The sequence below is a fragment of the Thunnus albacares genome, chromosome 15, assembly GCF_914725855.1.
Source record: "Thunnus albacares chromosome 15, fThuAlb1.1, whole genome shotgun sequence".
NCBI lineage: Eukaryota > Metazoa > Chordata > Actinopteri > Scombriformes > Scombridae > Thunnus > Thunnus albacares.
Genome location: NC_058120.1, coordinates 490,607 through 514,474, shown reverse-complemented (window position 1 = coordinate 514,474; position 23,868 = coordinate 490,607). Strand labels below are relative to the sequence as shown.

General features: G+C 40.5%; 1 protein-coding gene across 5 annotated transcripts in view; it reads left to right on the top strand.

Moving 5' to 3' along the window:
• adck1 (aarF domain containing kinase 1) overlaps window positions 1-23,501 on the top strand; it is a 128,620-nt gene extending 105,119 nt beyond the window's left edge. For 2 of the 5 annotated variants that reach the window (XM_044374963.1, XM_044374962.1), the window contains 2 exons: window positions 8,482-8,675; window positions 21,190-23,500. In XM_044374963.1, the coding sequence (XP_044230898.1) occupies window positions 8,482-8,675; window positions 21,190-21,349 (354 nt within the window). In that variant the 3' untranslated portion in view covers window positions 21,350-23,500. Of the gene's footprint in view, window positions 1-8,481; window positions 8,676-21,189 lie in introns of all 5 variants that reach the window. The other 3 variants (XM_044374960.1, XM_044374961.1, XM_044374964.1) reach the window with 2 other exon arrangements.
• The last annotated feature ends 367 nt before the right edge of the window (window positions 23,502-23,868 follow it).

The window sequence follows — 23,868 nt, the reverse complement described above, 5'->3', positions numbered from 1 at the left end:
CAATAACAGCAGCAATAGCCAGGGAAGGACGCTGACAGGACTGCGAAGGACCGCGAAGGCCCGGCCTGCAACCCAGGGTTTCCTGCGAGAAGAAGCCAAGTTAGTAACATGCATTGATGGTACATGAATGCACACAGATGAAGAGGAGGAGAGAGGAGCTCAGTGCATCATGGGAAGATCCTCGGTAGTCTAGGCCTATAGCAGCATAACTAAGGGCTGATCCAAGGCGAGCCTGGCCGGCCTTAACTAAAAAGCTTTATCAAAAAGGAAAGTTTTAAGCCTACTCTTAAACGCAGAGAGGGTCTGCCCCCCAGACCAAATCTGGAAGATGGAGAGGAGCCTGATAGCTGAAGGTTCTGCCTCCCATTCTACTTTTAAAGACTTATAAAGGAACCACCTGTAAGCCTGCATTCTGGGAGTGCAGTGATCTAGTGGGATAATATGGTTCTATGAGCTCTTCAAGATATGATGGTGCCTGACCATTAAAGGCTTTGTAAGTAACAAGAAGGATTTTAAATTCAATTCTAGATTTTACAGGAAGCCAATGTAGTGAAGCTAAAATGGGAGAAATATGATCTCTTTTTCTAGTTTTTGTTAGTACACATGCAGCAGCATTCTGGACCAGCTGGAGAGTATTTAGAGACTTGTTTGGGCAGCCTGATAATAAGAAATTGCAATAATCCAGCCTGGAAGTAACAAATGTGTGGACTAGTTTTTCTGCATCTTTTTGGGACAGGATATGCCTGATTTTTGTGATATTATGTAAGTGAAAAAAGGCAGTCCTTGAAATTTGATTTATGTGGGAGTTAAAGGACATATCCAGATCAAAGATAACTCCCAGATTCCTTACAGTGGTGCTGGAGGCTAGGGGAAAGCCATCCAGAGTAGCTATATCATTAGATAATGTGTTTCTAAGGGGTTTAGGGCCAAGCGCAATAACTTCAGATTTATCTGAGTTTAGTAGTAGAAAATTGCAGGTCATCCAGGTCTTTATGTCCTTAAGGCATACTTGGAGTTTGTTTAACTGATTGGTTCCATCAGGCTTCATTGATAAATATAATTGGGTATCATCTGCATAACAATGAAAATTTATGAAGTGTTTCCTAATAATATTACCTAAAGGAAGCATATATAAGGTGAATAGTATTGGTCCAAGCACAGAACCTTGTGGAAATCCGTGTCACTCCGTGTAACTGTTGCCTTCATGGAGGATTCATCGTTAACATGTACAAACTGAAATTGGTCTGATATATAGGACTTAAAGTAGCCTAATGCAATTCCTTTAATGCCAGTTAAATGTTCCAGTTTCTGTAATAGGATGTGATAGTCAATGGTGTCAAATGCAGCAGTAAGATCTAACAAGACAAGTACAGAGAGAAGTCCTTTGTCCAATGCAATTATGAAGTCATTTGTAACTTTCACCAGTGCTGTCACTGTGTTATGATGCGCTCTAAATCCTGACTGAAAATCCTCATCTAAACTATTGTTATGTAGAAAGTCACACAGCTGATTGGTGACTGCTTTCTCAAGGATCTAAGAGAGAAAGGAAAGGTTAGATATAGGTCTATAGTTGGTTAAACTGCCTGAATCAAGAGTAGGCTTTTTAAGAAAAGGATTAATTACAGCTACTTTAAAGGACTGTGGTGCATAGCCTGTTACTAAAGACAGATTGATCATACCTAGTAAAAAAGTGCTAATTAAAAGTAAGACCTCCTCAAGCAGCCTAATTGGGATGAGGTCTAAGAGACAGGTTGATGGTTTAGATGAAGAAATCGCTGTAGTTAGTTCAGACAAAAATGTCTTCACTAGATGTCTATCTGCTATGGATAAATTTAAGGAAGCAATTCCATCAGCATTGTATTCATTGCCATTTCTCAATACAACAGAGGTTAGATATGCTAAATTCAGCCCCTCCCAAATTGATCATCTTGTTGATAGTGTTTCAGGCTCATTACGAATGACACTTGACTCCATCGCCCCTGTGAAAATGAAGATAATAAAACAAAAGCACTTAGCTTCATGATATAACTCCTAAACCCACAAATTAAAAGAAACATTGTGAAAACTTGAAAGGATATGCGTTTCCACCAAACTGGAAGAATCTCACTTAGTCTGGCAAAATAGTCTTAAAACATATAGGATGGCCCTCCATAACGCCAGAGCTGCCTGTTACTCATCATTAATAGAGGGGAATAAAAACTGGCTTTAAATGACAGAGAGCTAAAGTTTAAGAGTTCAAATTTAATTTCCTATTATGTTGTACTATGGTGGTGGTGGTGTCAATTGTGTGAGAGCTGTGAAGCAGCCCACACACTGTTATCTTCGCTCTTTATTTATTGTGTGAGAGCTGCGCTATCTTATCTGAGCACACTATCTTATCTTCACTGTTTATTATATATTATTTCACCTTTTTTGGTGTCTAACTACTTCTGTACAATTTGTCGTATTAACTTTGTTTATATGTCAAAACGTATATTTCCTCAAGGAGATGTATGCCATGACTTTCCTTTACTGTAACATGTGTCAGTGATTTTATATAATTTTTAAAGTATTAAAATCTATAATGGAAACTCTGTGGGAGGAATGTTTGAAAGTTCACATTTCAAAAACTAAAAGGTTTCCCATGTTGAAATATTTTACATATTAAAACATGAGACCAACAGTGCCACCATGTGGTTAGTTATTATGTGTTTTACTTTTTGGCTAATAACTCATGAACGGTGAGGCCTATCAAAAGAATATTTGCACAATATTTTCCTTGGAAGATGCCAAGTAGACTGATATAGGCCACGCCCATTTCCTCTTAAAATTTTTCATTTTCAATTTTCCATTTTGGATTTTTTGGTAAACAAATTTTTTACTTCTATTGGCACATATTTCATCTAATCTTCACCAAACCTGGTACATAGCATATTCTGAGGACCCTGAATATGTTATGTTGTACAGATGGGGATGGTGAACAAGTCTGTAGCATTTGATATAATTTCACCTGACAGTGGCGCTATAAGATTTTATAACATTGCTGCTGGAGCAGCAGCTTGCAGCAGCAGTAGCGTTAGCTGGCAGAAGCTAGCAGCTTGCAGCTCTCATACCCAATTTCTTCAGAATTTGCGCAATTTTCTAGTTCTGTGGGAGCTGCGCACACTGTTGTCTTCGCTCTTTATTATTGTGTGACAGCAGCATAGCAGCTCACATGCTGTTATTTTTTATTAGTGTGAATGCTGACAATCATTCACACTATTGTCATCAAAATCTTTATTATGTGAGAGCTGTGGTACAGCTTGCACAGTCTTGTTATCTTCACTCTTTATTATTTATTCATTTATTTATTTTTCTTCCATATGTTTTTGACCACTAACTACTCCTACATACTTTCAGCTACAAAAACTTCATATATCCAAATGTTCAACTTGATCAGGACATTACCTCTATCATTTGTTTTTTTTTCATAACTTTTATCATTTTTAAGATATTAAGCTTTTTATAACAATATTTTTACAATGTAAGTGGATGGGAGCAAATGACACACATACAGACACATACACATGCATACTGACCCACATACATACATACTTAATGTACATACTGTACATACATACATATGTACATACATACAGTGCATACATACATACATACATACATACATACATACATACATACTAGGGCTGTCACAATATCAGATTTTCACAACATAATTATTGTGGCAAAAAGAATTCACAATAACGATATTTTCACAATATCTGTAGAAAATTTGGAGAAAAAAATGCTATCAGTCCAATCCAGTCTTTTCTCGCAAATGAATTACACTCAAAATACTAGGTGGAGGTGGAGAAAGAGTCAGTAACCATATCTATACAGAGTTTGAAAGAAGTTGGAACACACTGTAGTGTAAGTTTTTTATTTTCGCCTGAATATTTTTTGCAAACAGATGCCTGCAGATGAACTATAGCTGTGACTTATTAGCTGGAAAAAACAATGGCACCACAGCATGGAGCCTTACCTAGTCCAAGTTCAAATTTAATAACAATACCACAGAAAATGAATATTTTACATGTTTTTCTAAGGGTATGTAGAGGCATCTTCCAAAAAAAGGCCATTTAGACACCAACTAACCCCTGCTTCAGAGTAACTGAAGCATAAACACATTATAGTGTTTTGTTCCCCTGTTGAAACTAAACTTTGTGCATATGAAAGAGTCAAAACAAGTGTTATGGTGGAAAAGCAGTTCATATAAAAAGTGAATCACAGCAAACTATTTATATTTACATAATTTTAATGTTGTGGCTTTATAAAAAACAATAAAGCAGCATATGGTCTTTTTCAGAATTTCATTAGTTATTTGAAGCACCAGGTATTGGCAGAATCTGTTCCTACTGGCTCCATCTTTACACAAAAGAAGAGGGGCAGGCACCTCCTTTCAATGCGTACTGTCGTGCTATTGTAGGCTGTGGACAGGACGTGGAATGTCCTATTGGGTCAAGTTAAGTGTCAATCGAAAGGTCAGAGTAAAGCTGCCATTTTGATACCAAAATGTGGCTAATGTTTACATGCTACTGCGAGTTAGGATGGAGAATACGTTGGAAGATTAGGAAATCTGTAATATGAGGCTTCATAAGAGAGTAATGTGAATTTTGTAATTATTTATTTGTTTGTTGGTGGTCTGACAGAGGCTTGATTGTACCTGCTGTTGTGATTGTATCTTGAAATAATTTGCATCACAAGAATCTTAGCTTTCCAAAGATGTGTTGCATGAGTACCCACTTAAAGACAGGAGTTTTGTACATAGCATAGTTGTGTACAGTGTGATGGCCCGTCCACAGGCCGCTGGAATGGTAACGGGTTTTAAGAGGTACTGGATTATTTACAAGATATTATCATATGTGTATTATTAACATGATATCAATATTTCAGTTTTAAAAGTTTTATCGTGATACCCCTAATACATACTTTACATACATACATACATACATATACACATGTTGTGCCTGTACATACATATATTGACACAGAAACACACACACATATTAACACACATACACACACAAACTGTTTTTTCTATCTTTCTGGGGACTTTTATTGATACACACACACACACACACACACACACACACACACACACTGTTTTTTCTGTCTTTATATAAAACAGCAAAGCAATCAATCAAATCAAGGTCAAGGAGGCCTTCAAAGGATATGAGACAGACAACACTGTATGAACAGTGCCACAAGAAAGGACGGGTACAAGAAAATCCATACTTGACTAATAATAAATCAGATATTTATTTAAATGTTTTCTGCCTCACATAGTACAGTAGTAAGGTAGTAAGTAAGGTGTGATCTTATGTGCCCCCTTGGTGAGTGGTGGTTGCCCCCCCTAAAAACCCACTATTGTGTCTATAAACAGAATCTCTGCAAGTCTAATTCAATGCAAGTCCAAATGTCAAGAAGAGCATCAGGTGAGATTTAAAGCTTGCCTACCTGTTACTCTCCTTGACTGTTAACTGCTCAATACAAATGTGACACTACTTCCTGTATTGACAGTGACCATTGCCATTGAACACTTTGCACTTGCACATATTTTGTAGCAGACCGGGTTGTAGCATTAATCCTTCCCACCTAATTTTCCTTCATTGCTTGCAAACCCTTACAAGCTTCCCCCCTCAGTTACAACTCCAGTTGTTCTTTATTTACTTGAAACAAATCTAACCCAAGAGCTACCAGGCTATATACATAAACCAACAATGTAATACTCCACAAACCCTCAGCCTCCCTTGTCCAAATAACAGGGGGCTGGATGTTCTCAAGTGCTCTACTGAGTCCTGCTTGGGGAATAACAATTAGTAGCAATTATAGGAGGTTGGTTAGCAAGCCTCACAGCTGTCAGCAGGACACAGAGAAGGCGACAGTACTCTCATTTGCATCTGAAAGCTTCAATAAAGACATATTGTATGGTGAGTGCTGTGATAATAGGCCATGCAAAAGGCAAAGGGAATGCAGTTGGGGGGAGGAAGAATCTGTGCTGTACTGTGCTGCTTTATCTTTTCTCCCTAGTGTATTAGACAGTCGGCAGGATGATTTCATAAAGCAGACATTAGGAAATGGTGGGCAGAGACAGAGGGCGTAAGAAGGTCAGAATCCACCGTAAGATCTGCTATTATCTTCTTTATTACCAGTGCCAGTTTTGCTCTGCAGAGAAGGAAAAAGCAACTGCACTCAGGGCAGTACTCAGGGCAATAAATGAAACTGTACTAAACACATGCACTAAGTAACCCATTTTTTTTGTTTTTGCTTTACTTGGAAATGCTGTGAGGAGATGTCAGTACACTTCTTTCCTTCCTGTTGTGCTCTGGTCAAATTTGACCGATTTACAAATTTTATGTTTGAAAAATGTAGTTTTTTTCATCTGATTGGCATAAGGCTTTATGATATCCTCCACATAGATCATATGAAAACAAAAAAATAAATTTTGACCATTTTCATTAAATTTTGGGTGTTTTGTTTAAATTTTGTCCACCTGGGGTGTACAAAAATGACCAGCCATAAGAAATAAATGGGTGAGACTACAATTAATAGCAAAGTGTATAAAATTGAGAGTTTAGGAGCATGTCCATCCAAAAAAAATCCCAAAACAAGTGTGCACACACAAACAACATATTATACTTAGTTGTCGGAATATTGCCATTCTTGCAAATAATCGCAATGTTGTTCTGTATATTGTATCTGATAGAATACCTTTCTTGCATCTCTGGCATATAAAGCTTCCTTGGGGCATTGCCCACTTTTCATTCAGGGGCAACACAGTGACAGTTGACTCTGGACAACACGTTATGCCAGGACAAGCTATGCCTAGAAAAATGAAATAATGTTGAGCTAATTACCTAATGGTATCTTGTTAGCAAATACACATAACTGTAGAAGTAGTGCATCAGGGTCTGTAATCCAGTCTTGGGCTGCCACGTCATATGGATCTATGTTGTTTATCGTGCTTGTATACATCTCACAATTGTGTGCTGTGTGTAGATTAAGACATGGTGATTGCAGATTATACTGCATTCGTATGTTTCCAATTAGCTTAGAATTTCACAGTTCTGCAGTTCACTCTTGTAATGTCTTGTACTCATACAGATTGTGCACCTCCTGATTTTACTTTCTGTCCAAAGATACTTAAATGATGTATTTGAAAGCTTGCAGTCAACTTTGTTCCATGACTAATAGTGTAATTTAGGCCTGTTGATGTGCAGCTTGGAGAGGCCTTTGAAGTGGAGTAGAGCAGGACACTAACGCTCGCATGGAGACATAAGCAACCGTCTTCAACATCAAAGAGAACAAATTGTCATCATGGAGGCAAATGTCATCCCTCTGTTTCTTTTTCTTCCCTCATTATTTCTTTTTTCATGTTGTGTCTCTTACAGTATGTTGCCATTTATGCTGTTGCAAAACTCAGTACTATTCTTGTTTTGATCCCCTCATTCTTCACCTGTACTTAATTTGTTTTCCTCTTTCCTTCCCCTCATCTCTCATCTCTCCTTCCTTTCTTACTCTCAACCTCATTATTCCTTCCTGGTTCTTCCTCCTGTCCTTCCTTACTTAAGTATGCTTCATATCCTCTCACAGTCTGTATATTCTCATAATTAAAAGAACCTAAAAGAAATATTCTTAGGTCACCTTATCATAAAATGACAATTTTGGAGCACTGAGCGGGCAGCTCTAGACATGCATGTGCGTCTAAACACATTCTCTCACTCTCTCTCTCTCTCTCTGTTACTCTTTCATGCATGCACATGGAAATGAGCACTAGACCCCACTTACAAATAAATACTCCATACCTCTAACAAGTCCACCAATGGAAAAATCCCTTAAAGCGGAACTCTGATTTACTTCCATTCATTACTCTTTGCTTGATTAAATGGAAACCCACCATTTCCTGCTGATAATCTGGAAATATACTAAAAAAGTTTCTTTTAAGGCAGTTCCTACTTGGGAATTTGGGTACGTTTTCTCGACCTCAGGTTCCTCTCAAGATATGAAATAGCTGTGACAACATGGCTGCCCACACATGCAACAATAACACTTAATACTTTTAAAAAGACTAACAGCACAGCATGTTCTTACAGTACATCACTCACTATTATTTCAGCCTGGTGCCAGACCACCCAAATCCCTGACTGTCAACACACTGATCATACACGTGAACACTATTTGATCTCTTCTCAGGCTGAAATTTGACAGGGCTATGCCGAGAATTTGCTGAGCTCAGTTCTCCTCATAAACTAATAAAATCATAAATGTGTATGGTATGTTGGTCCACCCTAACAACCTAGAATCAAGGAAGGAGGGTCTGTCCATCCACTTGGAAGAGACTTAGTCTATCAAAATCTGTGAAAACATCAGTGTGTGTGATTTCGAAATAATTTAACCAGTAAAGAGATTGCCTGTCTTGCTGTGATGATCATTATTGTGATTATGATAACTGTCCATCGGCAGGACCTTGAAATACGGACCAATGCAGCTCTGTACCTGCCCCAGATCAGTGATCTCTTGAACCGAGTGCCCCGGCAGATGCTGCTGTTGCTGAAGACCAACGACCTGCTGAGGGGCATTGAGACCATCTTACAGACCAGAGCCTCCTCCTCCTCCTTCATCAACATGTCCCGCTCCTGCATAAGTGCCATAGCCAGGTACAAGATTGTACTCTTTTCCCTGTTTACATAGTGATAGGATAGGCTACATATAGTCTGCATGGATTGTGACTTCAAGTTCAACAACACAGACTTGGTGCCTGCTGACATTTGTAGAAATATAAGCCTTGTAGAGCAAATTTTAAGTTGACTGCACTTATATAGCACCTTTTTACCTTAACAGACAAAGCACTTTACAATTTTTGCCTTCTCATCCACTTATTCATACACAGACAAACACACACACTCACACACTGTGGTGTGGTGTGGTCTACAGCTGATATACAGCAAAATGATGTTTACTTGATAGCACCACATAGTGGACACAGGAAATGATATTTAACTCCTTCGTGCAATGTTCAATAAGAGGCCGGTCCTGAACACACCTGCATGTCTACAAAAAAAGCCCTTCAACTTTGTTTTCCCCCGACGTGCACAAGGGTGCAAGGGCCCGATCATCGCTGCTTACAGCTTTAATTAGTTTAATTTAATTCTTGTAATTGAAGCAATTATTATTCTCTATTATTATTCTTCCAAAACAAAGGCATTTTTAAGGCCTGAACGTGCACAAAAAGTTGTTAAACTTTGACCATACATCAAAAGTGGCGAAATTTGTTGTTTTTGAGGTCCTGAACATGGGCGTGGCGAAATGGCTCAATAGCTTCCCCTAGAAAATTAAGAAAATTGAGCCCCTCGATACAGATTGTTGTAGAAGAATGAAATTCAGTATGTGTATGTATCATGACCAGACGCACCAAAAAGTCTCTTGGAGCCATACCCTGAGTCTAACAGGAAGTCAGCCAATTTGGATCAAAGTTGTGATTTTGTTGCCGATTTTGCCATTTCCAGCCCGCATACTTTAACGAACTCCTCCTAGAGATTTGACCTCAGCAACTTCAAATTCTATCAGTATCATCTACAGAAATTGGAGATGAAAATTTATTAAAACAGTGATTTTCGACATTGCTGGGGGGCGTGGCCGGGCAGTGAATTTCAGTCCTTCGCCATGAAAATTTAAATGGCCATAACTTCGGCATACATGATCCTATGAGACCCAAACCGTTTGTGCTTGAAATGAGTCCCGCCCTGAACAGATCCATACATCAATACTGGATCTGAGTCATAGTGCCACCTACTGGCAACAGGAAGTTACATGTCTTACACTTTGACACCCTGTGGGTAGCATGGTGATTGAATCCACCTCAAATTTACCAAGAATAGCCTCAAGACCTTGGAGATTGAAGATTCTGAAGTTGGTGACTCTCTGTCGAAATGTGTTGCCATGACGACACAGCGAATTTTGATGTCTCACCATGAAATTTCAAAGCCTTATAACTTGACTCCATATGGTCTGATTTTTTCCAAATTTCATATGCTTGTTAAGAGTCCCGGTCTGATGACATGTACAGACCCGTATTTAGTGACAGTCATAGCACCACCTACTGTCGACATGAAATAACATGCGTCATACTTTGTCTAATTACTCATAGTAAATTTGGCCGATGTACCTGAAATTGACTGAGTTGAGATGCAAAACCTTGGTGATGCTACATTCTGCAGCTCATGACCCATAATCAAACGCCGTTGCCAAGGCGACATATTGTTTGTACATAGCTGTTTCTATGGGGCCAGACATGCTTGAAAACTGACAAAACTTTGCACACACATGACAGGTCTTAAAGTCTGTAATATTCTATAGGTGGCGGGCATGGGTGTTGCAGAATGGCTCGAAAGCGCCCCCCACAATATTTTAAGGAAGCAGCCCCCGCGCCACATTAAACCTACATGTACAAAAATCGGTACACATATGAATCATGCCAGTGTGCACAAAAAAGTCTCTTGGACCCATAGCTTTAACCCAACAGGAAGTTGGCTATTTTGAATTTATTACTCAATTTTGACGATTTTCCATGCCTTGTATTTTAACGAACGTCTCTACAGAATTCATCATAACAACTTCAAAATCAATGTGTGTCAGCTAGTCTAGCTTGTGATGAAAAGTTATCAAAATCTTGGGTTTTCACTGAACGCACTTGCCATGGCTACGCAGCAAACTTTGATGTTTCGCCATGAAGCAGGAAGTTGCTGCTGCTTGAATGTACATTGTCCAACCTGCACCAGATTTCTCATGCTTGATAAGAATCCTGTCCTGAACTCATCTACATGTCAGTATTGATTCATAGTCATAGCTTCTCCCAATGACAACAGGAAGTCAGCCTTATATGACAAACATCATCTGATTCATGTGAAATTTTCAAAATTTGGTCTACAATTGATATACAACAACATGATGTTTACTTAATGGGTGTTCTCTAGCACCACATAGTGGATACAGGAAATGATATTTAACTCCTTTGTGCAATGTACAATAAGAGTCCGGTCCTGAACACAGCTGCATGCCTACAATTAAAGCCCTTCTATGTACCGCGTCCGGACGTGCGCAAGGGTGTGAGGGCCCGATCATCGCTGCTTGCAGCTTTAATTATTATTGTTATTATTATTCCCCCCAAAGAATTGCATTTTCAGGGGCTAAACATGCTCAAAAAGCATTATTTTGGCTGATTATGCTAAAGGGGATACATCTATTTATTTTTAATTGTTTGCACCTTTCATTATTTCGTGCCTGGGTAGTGTCTCTTTGTGAGCCATGTCCTCTAAAGATGCAATTCCTAAAGAGGAGGGGAGTGGCTGCAGCGCTCTGTCAGTGTTGATGTGCGGTGATGTCACGAGGGGCGTGTGCCCGCAGGGCATGCAGCAGCAAACAACAATGTAAATAATGGGCCCAGAGAAAGTTATGCATATGATAATGTATATTCTCAGAGTGGTTACAATGTAAACTCTGGTAATGTGAATGATAGAATGGGGCAGAACACTTACTGCACCTGGGGAGCAACTGTCTCAGATAATTCTGCAGTTAGGGCAGCAAATTGGAGCATCTATTACTTCTCAGTTGATTGCTAATGGCTTTATTCAGCAAGTTAACAACTCCACTCATATCAAAGCACCCAAACTCCTTCCCATGGGTTCAGTAGTGGCACAACCAGTTCCAATACATTTGATCTGTCCAAAGTCAATCTGGTAGTGAAACCAGATATCAAAGCCCCCCACATTTAGAGGAGATCACACTGACAAATGCACAGTATATGAGTGGATAGAGGTGATGATGGCTCCAAGAGACACGTTGAAACAGAGCAATGTTTTAGGGAAATAATGGAAAGACTTGCAGGCAAAGCTAAGGAAATAGTCAAAGTGTCAGTGAGAAACAGCCCCTACAACCTTGAGTATAACCCTGATGCAGTGTTTAATATTCTTAAACGGCACTTTGGTGAAGCCATCTCTTCATCAACTCCCCTATTTGACTTCTATGCCACCTTGCCAAGCACTGGTGAGAGTGCGTTTGATTGTTTGCTCTGGCTTAATAAAGCTATGGAGCATGTTGTTGACTGTCTAAATTGGAGGGGTCGCTCAGTTGATGAACCTGGACCTCAGGTATCAATGCAATTCATCCATCATTGTCCTTATGAGCACCTAGCTACATTCTTCAGAAGCAAGCCTTTGGAAAAATGGTCTGTTGTGGAGGTGCAGGACATGCTTGAGAGCCGTTGGCGAGAGCTCAGAATTGCAAGTAAAAGACAACACACAATCCTACAGCATTGCATGTCACAGTCAGAGTATAATGTGAATACTCAGTCCCTCGTGGAGGCAAGGCCTAGCCCCAGTGTGTTGAGCCCACCCAGCCTCTTGTCTCACAGCCAGTTCCTCTGTCCAGCAACCCTGATGCCACATTGCTGTCTCACTTGATAGACATGCTCTCCAAGCTCCTCCATGATCAGCAGAGCAGCAGACCCAGTCCCTCCTTTAACACTCAATTCCAGTACCCTAGGCCTCGTAACATGTGTCATGTCTGTGACAGCAGAAGTCACAGCACAAAAACACACTGTCTTCGTGACCACCTGTGCTTCTCATGCTTTTCAAGAGGCCACAGCATCAAAGACTGCCCCAGACGCCAGCACACTGTCAGTGCCTCTCCTAGTCCTGCTCATGCCAACACTACTCCAATGGAAAACTAGCCTGTCCACATTCAGAGGGGAGAGTGTGGGCACTGAGTTTGCCCCCAACAGTTCAGATGCAGATGACCTTCAGTCAGTGTATAGTTACTTTTGTGAAAAAGAAGAGGATGATAAAGTGATATTTCAAAGAACACCGCATTTAATGGACAGTGACAGTCTTTTTTATACAACAGTTGAGACAGCAGGCAGACAGTTCTGTGGACATTTAGACAGCGGCTCAATGGCCTGCACTATAAATATGGAGACAGAGCACATCCTCCTTGAGTGCGGTGGATCAGCCATTTCCAGTAGCAGAGACACAAATACAATAGTTGTGGGCTGTGGAGGTTCCGTTCCCAGCACCCAAAATGGCATAAGCTGTCTCCTGCTGACTGGACTACAGAATGCCAGGAAGCCTTCCGGTCTCTGAAACAGGCTCTCAAATATGTTCCAGGCGTGCAAAATGTCATCCCTGACCGCCTCAGCAGAATCCCTTTCATTAAGGGCAGTATCACCAGGCGAATTTTCCAAGAGCCCTACCAGTCTCTTGTCAACAAGGCGAAGGAGGTTCAGCCCGATGATGTCCAAGATGCATTCTACTTGACTATGAACACTCTGGTCCTATCCTCAGAATCTGGAACACCAAAGGCAAAATCTGGTTATGTCACCACCAACACTGTTGCAGCCTTCCTTTCTGCTCATAGTGTATGGGAGCCCTGTTCACAAGACCGAGTAGCTACTATAGAGGCAGTTGGCAATATCTACTCCCTCCATTCTCAAAGAACACTTCCAGCCCTCTCACATGTAGAACTCCAACGGAAGCAGGAGAAAGACACCACCATATCCAGAGCCATGTTCTATGTTCAGTGAAAGCAGTGCCCATCCAGGTGTGAGAGAAGCCATGAGAACGCTCAGGTCCTGAGACTTCTGAGGCAATGGGAAAAGCTGAGGTTGATAAATGGTCTTCTGTACAGGGTAACCAAAGACCTTTCCTCAGGCCATAAGGTCCACCAGCTTGTTGTCCCACCAGGTCTGAGACCAATAGTACTCAGGGGCATCCATGATGATGCAGGGCATCAAGGCCAGAGTCGCACACTTCAGTTGGCTCATCAGCGGTTTTACTGGGTTGGCCAAAAGCAGGAAGTGAAGGAGTATGTGGCATTCATTCCATCCAAACTCACGCTCCACTTGAGTTGGTGTGCATACACTTTTGGAGTGCTGAGAACTCGAACAACAGCTCTATGGATGTCCTTGTGGTTACAGATCATTTCACATGCCTTGCTCATGCATTCCCCTGTGCAAACCAAACAGCGAAACAGGTGGCCAAGCGATTGTGGAATGATTTATTTTTTGTTTATGGCTTCCCAGAGAGGATCCATTCAGATTGTGGCTACAACTTTGAGTCTCAGCTCATTCGCGACCTACTTGACATAGCCCACATTCACAAATCCCATACCACAGCCTATCATCCCGCTGGGAACGGAAGCGTGGAGCGCTTTAACCACACCCTTGGCAGTATGCTAGAAGCTTTGCCCACTTGTGAGAAGAACAAGTGGCCTCAGATGATCAACAACCTGACATTCTCATACAATTGTACCAGTCATGAGACAAATTTTTCACCAGACCTGATGTGCATGCAAAATTTGGTGAGTTTTTGAGCATGTTTAGGGGGTCAAATTTAGGTGTGAAGTCCTGCAATAATAAAGAAAGAAACAAACACACAAAAAACAATAGGGTCCTCGCCCTCTGCCTTTTGGGCTCAGTCCCTAATTATAACTATATTGACATTCAGAGTGATTATGTGTACTGATTCACATAGAATCCGGGCTTGTATCCCCTAGATCCCGAAGTGCCCGTAAGCAATAAACAGTCATCATTGAATCGACATCGGACCTGCGTGGGTGTCTTCGTTGGAGTCAATTGACGTTACTAACTGTCAGCTGTTAGTCCACCATCATCATCACAACACAGCACAAAGACTGTAGGCTGTCACTATCATCAGCAATATAAAAGAAACTTAACGGGGGGTTACCAGGAGAGTCACCAGATTTATATAGTCCCCCGTTACACATCAGAAGTGGTGAAAAATGTAATATTTCATATGTCTTGAGCATGGGTGTGGCAAAATGGCTCGATAGTGCCCCCTAGAAAATTTCTCTCCTCCTCCTCCTTCAGATGAACGAAATTTGGTAGGCACATGTATCATGTCTAGACATACAAAAAATCCTAAGTCCAACAGGAAGTCAGCCATTTTGATTTAACTGCAGTTTTTGTGCAATTCTTGCCATTTCCAAGTACTGTATTTAGACAAAGTCCTCCTAGAGATATAAACCGACCAACTTCAAATTTGGTGAGTGTCATCTAAACACCTTATCAGCATAGTGAGTTTTCATTGAACTCGACGTGGCGACGCAGTGAACTTCGATGATTCACCATTAAAAAGGAAGTTGTTGTAACTTGAATGTGCATTGTCCAATCTGCCCCAAAGTTCTGGTGATTGTTGACAGTCCCGGGCTGAACACATTTACTTGTCAATATTGAATCAAAGTCATAGCGCCACGTATTGGCAACAGGAAGTTACAGTCTCTGTATTTTCATGAGCTCTGCCCAGGACCTTGACCAGATCCATGTCAAATTTGGTCAGAAAAGTCTTAAGATCTTGGTGATGCTATATTGTGAATCTTGTGAGTTTTCATGGAACGCCGTTAACGTTGCGACGTGGCGAATTTTGATGTTTCGAAATGAAAATACAAATTGTTGTAACTTGACTCCATATTGTTGGATCTCCCCCATATTCCACATGCTTGATAAGAGTCCCGGTCTGATGACATGGACAGGCCAATATTGAATCACAATCACAGCGACACCTACTGGCAACAGGAAGTCATAAGCCCCATTCTTTTACTAATTACTCCTATCAGCTTAACCAGATCCACCTAAAATTTCATCAGCTAAGTTGACGCTTTTGAGTTTTCATCAAAAGCTGTTGCCATGGTGATGCATTGTTCGCCATGAAACAGGAAGCTGTTTTTGAGGGGCTAGAGATGCTTGAAAACTCACAAAACTTGGTACATGCATCATTTAGATGGTCTGGTCAGTGAGGAGTTTGGGACTCTCACTTATACATTATTGGCCATCATTCCTGGGGTTTGAAGAAAGAGATGAGGTCTGTTTGAGGCTTGTGCTGTCTCCCTTTCGAAACATGTAGGGACTTTACCCTATGTTATTTTTATTATTATTAGTTCCGAGCACCAACTGGTGTGAAGGCCATATTGTATTTGAAGGAATTTTGTGATGAAGTTATCAAAATCTTGAGTTTTCATTGAACGCCTTTGCTGAGGCAACACAGTGAACTTAAACTTACATCATCCAATGTGCACCAAATTTCTCATGCTTGATCAGGGTCCCAACCTGAACACATCTATTTGTCAATATTTAGTCATAGTCATAGCGCCACATTTAACTTCTATGTTTCGCCATGAAGTGGGAAGATGGGAAGATGGCAAGATGGTGGCGCATGTACGTGCAGCGGCTCAGCACTCCATGAGCCGGCACTTATTAATCAGTATACTTCTAGTCTATTTATTTTTGAGCACCACATATGCATACATTAACAGAAAATACAGCCGTCAGGAACTACTAAGCATCAGTTCAATGCATAGTGGCTGTGTTTTCAACAATGAGAACTCTGGACACAACATCCCGACAGAGCTGGTCAGACCGCCAGGGTCGCCATGGATTATTTATTCACTTGGAAAGCGATGAAGACAACACAGAGAGAGGTAAGGCTGCCAATCCGGGATACATGCTAGGCTAGCAAGAGACCCGCACAAACCTCTGCTGCCAAGTCTTTTCATCACTAATGCAAGGTCACTTGCCAACAAAATGGAAGAGCTGGAACTTACTATATCCACACAGAAGAACATACAGGATCGCTGCATTATGGTCATCATGGAAATGTGGCTCAACCCAACGATCCTGGAGGAGACTATCAGGCTACCGAACCATGTAGCACACCGATCGACAGGAATAGAGACTCCAGTAAGAGCAGGGGAGGAGGACTTTGTGTATACACGAACAACAACTGGTCCTGCAACACGGAGCTGTACAGTGCGGACAGGTCAGACTTGAAGAGGGGCATCAGAGACACCAAAGCAGCCCACAAATTAAGGATTGAGAGCCACTTTGACAACTCAGACCCCCGTCGTGCATGGCAAGGTATACATCACATCACCAATCAAAATAATAACACCAACTCGACCACCAGTGGCAGTGCCTCACTGGCAGAGCAGCTCAATCATTTCTTCAGCCACCATGAGGTGGAGAGAACAGAGATTGTCACAACTACTGCCCCAGCTTCAGCTTCCAACAGCCAGACACTCATCATACAGACTGCTGATGTTACACGCACACTAGGCTTCAAATACAACATATGCCTTTGGATAAAGGACTTCCTAACAGACCAGCCACAGTCAGTCAGGATGGGCCCTCACCACTTTCCCACTCTGTCACTCATCACAGGGGCTCCACAAGGCTGTGTGCTGAGCCCCTTCCACATCTTGTACACTTTTATATGTATACCAACTCATAACACAAACACAATCATTAAATTTGCAGACAACATGACAGCGGTGGGGCTGATCACTGAGGGCGATGAGTCTGCTTACAGTGAGGAGGTACAGAGGCTGACAGACTGGTGTGCAGAGAACAACTCGGCACTTAACACCAAAAAAACAAAAGAACTTATCATCGACTTCAGGAAGAAGCAGGATGACCACCTCCTACTTCACATAAATGGAGAGAGAGTTGAGAGAGTCTCCAGTTTTAGGTTCCTGGGCACCCACATTTCAGATGATCTCACATGGTCAACCAATATAAACTCTCTGGTTAAGAAGGCACAAAAGCAGCTCTACTCCCTGAGAACACTCAGGAAAGTCAACCTGTCACAACAGCTGCTGGTTTCCTTCTACCGCTGCTCCATTGAGAGTGTTCTGACACATGGGATCCTGGTGTGGTATGGCAATAGCTCGGTGGCTGACAAGTAGGCTCTGCAGAGAGTCATCAAAACAGCCCAGAAAATTACACGCATCTGCCTGCCCTGGAAGACATCTATATGTCCCATTGCCTGCGGAAGGCATTGTGCATCTTAAAGGACCCATTTCACCCCACCCATCACCAGTTTGACCTTCTGCCCTCAGGAAAGCACTACGGGTCCATCAAAGTGCGCACCACAAGACTAATGAGCAGTTTTTATCCCAAAGCCGTCACCACACTGAACTCTGCTCTGAAAGCACAACCACCCCATAGATAACTCTTAATGTACAGTACTGTGCAATATTGTCATTAATTCTGTGCAATACTTTTATTTATATTTTTTTATGTTTATTTTGTGCAATACTGATATTTGTTAATGCATATGTAGGCTAATTTTAATGCATGTTTGGATTTGGATGCGTGTCTGTCAGTGCGTGTGAAATGAACAGGATAATTCTTGGATATTGAGATCTGCTCAGGCAGTGCACCTGAATTTCGTTACACACCAGTACAATGACAATAAAGGAATTCTTTTCTATTCTACTGGCAACAGGAAGTTACAGGTGCTGTACTTTTTGTTGTATTTTGACAAACTCCTCCTATAGATTTAACCCAACAGTGTCATCTAAAGACCTTTGCAATGAAAAGTTATCAAAATCTTGAGCTTTCATTCAACGTCATCACCATGGCGAACTTCAATGTTTTGCCATGAAGGAGGAAGTTCTTGTAACCTGAATGCATTGTCCAACCTGCACCAATTCCGTCATGCTTGATAAGAGTCCTGGCCTGAACACATCTACATATCAATATTGAGTCATAGTCGTAGCACCACCTACTGACAACAGAAAGTCAGCCTTATAGGAAAAACATCATCCAATTTACATGGTGTGGTCTACACATGATATGCAGCAACATGTTGTATATTACTGTTTGCTCTCTAGCGCCACATAATGGACAGAGGAAGTAATATGTAAGTCATTCACGCAAGAGCCCGACAAGAGCCCAGTCCTGAACACATCTGCATGCCCACAATTTCACCTGTAGGTAGCGCTACAGAATTTTTAAAAAATTGTTGCTGGCACAGAAACTTGCAGCAGCAGCTGTGACTGGCAGCTTGCAGTTTCTCTCACTTGCAATTTCTTCAGAATTGAAGAATTTTCTAGTTATTGTGAAAGCATTCACACTATTATTCTTCAAATCTTTACACATTGTTCTTCTCACTCTTTATTCTTATTTCACATTCCATACATTTTTTGGCCGTTTTCAACTGCTGCACACTTTGTGCTATAAAAAACATTCAAATGTCAATCTGTGCAGCTCATTCAGGAGAAGTGTTCTTGTGTTTTTTGTCAAATGTAATATGTTTCAGTGATTTTATCTAATTTTTTAAAGTATTAAAATGCATAATGGCAGTCTATGGGAGGAATTGTCCAACTGAGTTGGAACCTTTGTCACAGCTGAGTCTCAAACTCAACTGCTTGGACATCCCTTATCCTGTGGAGACCATTCCAACTTTAAAATGTTCACAAAACTTTGAATTTTCAAAGTTATCAGATTGTGATGTGATATCTTTTGTACTTTTGAAACAACTTATTTCCAAATTGAGGGCTTTCACATCTTTTTACAGATCTCACCAGTGTGTCATGTGATTAGGCTGAGTGGAGAGCACAGATACTTTTAGGCCAGAAAAAAATTCTAAACAGACCTCACTCTCACAGTTTTAACTCCTCAAGCACATATCTTACTTCAATATGTTGCCACAAGCCTCCCCTTTCAAAATGTAAATACATTTCCCATAGGTCTTATACTTTCTGAGATCTAAACCTTACTTGATATGGAGTCACTGTCATGCTATCATTAACTGCAATACTGTCTGCAGGATGTGTGTCTCCTCTCATTCCACTTTTTTTAATTAACTTCTTTAACTCTCTTCCTTCAGACACTTTGTACACATATCATACATTCTCATGGTAAGCTAATCCTGCTTTCACTATGGTGTAAAAATCTTTGAGCTACAAGCTCTAGTGTTAAGCAAGCAAATTTCTCCTCAACAAAATGGGAATTTTTTTCCCATTTCAGGGATTGTCTGCCAGCTCAGTGGTTTAGAACACTGTTCTCATGGTCTGCTTTCCCCATTAGATTAAAAGCTTCTGAGTTCAATACCTGCTCTTAGCAGTGATCCTCATAATGTTGCTCATTTTCTAATTATTTTAGGTCCCCTACTGACACTACTAAATTTGTTATGTTGGTGTGGGTATGCATGTTTATGTTTATGCAGTAATAGACATTGCAGCCTGTAGGGTGGGTGTTAAATACGAGTCTTAAAGGTCCACTTAATAAATTTCCACTGCATCAAAAATTCAGTAAGGCTGCATTAAATGATGATATTTTAGTACAAAAACTCCAGGACTCTGTACATGGTCAGGCAGGCACACTGGTTTGAGTGTTCATTATATAGTTTGCCACAGTATGAGTTCTTCACTGCACATATTTCTTAGCCCACTCATCCTTAAATGCATGTTTTTCACTGTCAGCCTTTCCTTTTTGTATCTGAGCGTTTTGAATTATGCATTGTACTTTATCAGCCGGAGCACCAACATTCTACAACAACGTTGGTAACCACCAGCAATTAGCAGGTGGCTGAATGATGGCAGCTGAGGTGGCGTGATGTGTCACTCAAAAGCGGTCCGAGTCACATTGCAGTTAAATTTTGTTCCTGATCCTGTAAATTGTTATTCAGTCCTGATTGGACCGGAGTCCACCTATTGAGTATGTATGCTTTAGAGGTTGCTAGTGGAAATGTATACTTTTACATAAAACCTATTTTTAGAGGTGCCTGCATTTAGTCTTTGATGGTTGCAGTCACAGAGACATTTAAAGAAGACAGATGCAGCTCACAGGATTCATGAACAGATGTTTGCCAGTGTTGTGTTAGTAGATGTTCAGCCTGCCATCTCACTTTGATTAATGAGCATTTTTGTTACTCTCTTAATCACAGCAGAGAAACTTTTTTGTTGAATTGATTTTAGATTACCCTTACATATATAATGTTTCTACACCCCATGATGATTGAAATATGATTTAAATAAAGCTAAATATATAAGCCGTTTTGGTTATTGTTTATAATAACAACCCTGTCTAATAACTGGCATGTGTAGGATGTGAAACAGAGAATATTCATATTCATTCATTATATTTCACACTACAAAGGTCTTATCCAAGTCTTCTAAGCTGTTCTACAGTTGTGAAAATGCTACTTACATGTATTAATGTTATATTGTTGCTGTTTTTTTAAAATATATGGATCAATAGCAAATTATTTTAAAACTTCAAGATCAAATGTAAGAAATCTTGATGATTCGACCAAATGCCTTCAATTTTTCCCAACTCTTGATCCCTCCCCTTCATCTTCTTCCCTCTCTGACTGACAGGCACAAGAGGAGTAAGGCTCAGTCCAAGAGGAGGCGTCTGCAGATCACACTGGCAGAGTCTTTCAGCCTGTGGAGACTCGGCATGTATGAACTGTTTCTGTGGCTGAAGGGCTCAGTTTTGGGACTCTGGCTGACTGCTCTGCTGGGATTTCTTCACTGAGACACATCTGGATTTCATGCTATAACATTAACAACAGGCTGCAACTGGTGGCTCACGGGGGTTTATATAATGCATATTAGCACATACAAACATGAAACATTTTGAACATGTGCCCACAGACACACATGAATGAATGAATTCAACTTATGTTAATAATACAGTTTTTATGACATTACTCGTGACATTGCTCAGATTCTGATATACCTGGAACACTGACACTCCTTTATCCATTCACTCATCATCCAGAAATTTGCCCTGTGTTGAAAAGCAGTGGACATACAGACAAAAAACTCAATTATCACAATTTGAAATTACATCCCTGGGTTGGGGGTAGATATGGGGGGCTCAGTTGACTAAGTTTTGTCTGAGGGGGGGCCTACAGTGTCAGACTGGTTAAATTCATACTCAAGGAGAAATGTGAAAACAATTTGTGGTTTTAAAAGGAGCTGCATGTCATCACTGTCATCACACATTGAGGTTGCCAGGTTTGGTCCCATCGTGCCTTTACCAACCAAAACTAAAATCTGTGCTCACCAACTGTATCTAGCAACCCACACTATAGCTAGAGATGCTGCACAGAAGTATTGGGCCCCTAAAAACACAAACTGTGTTTTTTAAATTTCTGTTTGAGTACAGCTCAGATTAATGAGATACATGTTGATTTGTGAGCTTTAGATGTGATAGCAGGTATATTTTAGAGTGGACCACTTTGGCTGCAAGAGTGATCAGTAGTTCAACCCTGACAGTTTTTCTTGCCAGGACACTGTTAGACTGCTGGTGTATCCCTGCTCCTCAACAGAATACCTCAGCATGAAGTTTGCATCCTGATGATGCAAAATGCACTGAATGCCTCAATAGTTTCGATGTATTCATTGTTTGAAATATTGTATAATAATGGTCATGTCTAGTATTTAATTGGTACTGTTGTTCTTAGGTCAAATACTGTACACTCATTCCACAAGCACACCAGTTTGTCATATTGCTATTTGGTTGTTGCTCTGATCAGAAATGAACAGCTTGCTCTTCAATTTTTACATTCCTGCTGATAATCTCATTCTTTTCTGAAGGTAACTTAGTATTCAAGAAACAGATTTTGGTAGGTTCATGCTACCCTACCCCAGTGTGTGACATTATGTGCCTAACTACAGATGGTCTAAAATTTGGCATTACTGACTGTGAAGCCCAGCAGAAAAGTTTCTACTTTCCTCTTCTGGCTCATTGCATTTATTATTTTTCCCCCCCAGAAAGTGGCTTAAATTATGTATTCGCTTCAGCCATCTTTATTTGTGTCACTGCTGTAAATGTTGTAACCACATTTCTTACACTTCAGTATGTCACTGCTGAGTGTAAAGCTGTGAAGTGTTATGACGGTCTGTTTGTTTTATAGCATTATCACATATCACACCAAAGCAAGGCCCTATAGTATACTGATGTGAATTTCAATCAAAAAATAATAAGACAGCTCTTGAAAATGATGACCATTGCTCTGGACTTTTACTAAATGTCAAACTTTTGTGTACTGTGGATACAGTTATGTGACTTTGGCTAAGAGATTAAAGGAAATGAACACAACAAAGCCATAATGACAAGTCTGTGTACTGCATCTCATTTAAGGGTGAAATGGAAGCTTGTATTCTTATGTTATACTGTCTAACAGATAAGTGCACAATGTAATACTCTGTCTTCTCTCCTTCCAGTGTGAAAATGTTCCCAATAAAGTGAGCTGTGGGATTTGGCCTTCAACTTTTACTTCTCATTAGACAGAGGCAGAGAAGGAAACTTCCTAGGGAGGAAAGCAGACAGAGATAGAAAGAAACTACCTAGAAATATGGTGAATGAAGTAAAAGTCACTTGTTAGGGTGATGGGATGTTTGTGACGCATGCATCTGTGTGTACAAATACCATCACTGAACCTCATACAGCATCTTTCAGCCTCAAGCTGTCTGATCCATTTGCAAATGCTGTTGTTGAGATTGCAATAAAGACTCTTAGAGACAATGAGCTGTTTGTGAATTCTCCTCTATAACAGAAAAAATCCCACCACAGAGCGCATTTGTTTGTTTTTTTTTTGTGTACATGAGACAACTTTAAAGACTGCCATATTACTTAGGTTTCCAGTATTTAGTAGTGTCAACAGAATTATTGTGTCAGTTTTCAGCAAAGCAGGCAAGTTATGAGAAGTTATACCTACTTTCAAAAATCTCTCTTTCTGTCTCTGTAGCTTTCTTTGCTTACAAATCATGTAGGAATGGGATGTTGTTGTACCAGCAGTTACACATTACAGCTATCTCTTGACAAAACAACCGCAGGGTGCAGTGACTACAGGCAGCACCTCAACTGTTCTGTCTTCACAGTGGGGTTCTCAGGTTTGAGTTCTGTCCTAACCGACTACAACCCAGCTGACTTTTTACTCTTTTATTTGTTGGCAAACTGATAGTTTACAAGATGCAAAGAAGAAAAAAAAAATGCTGAGGTGTTTTTGTTTTGATTGAGCTAGGTTGTCAGTTTCCCCCCTGCTT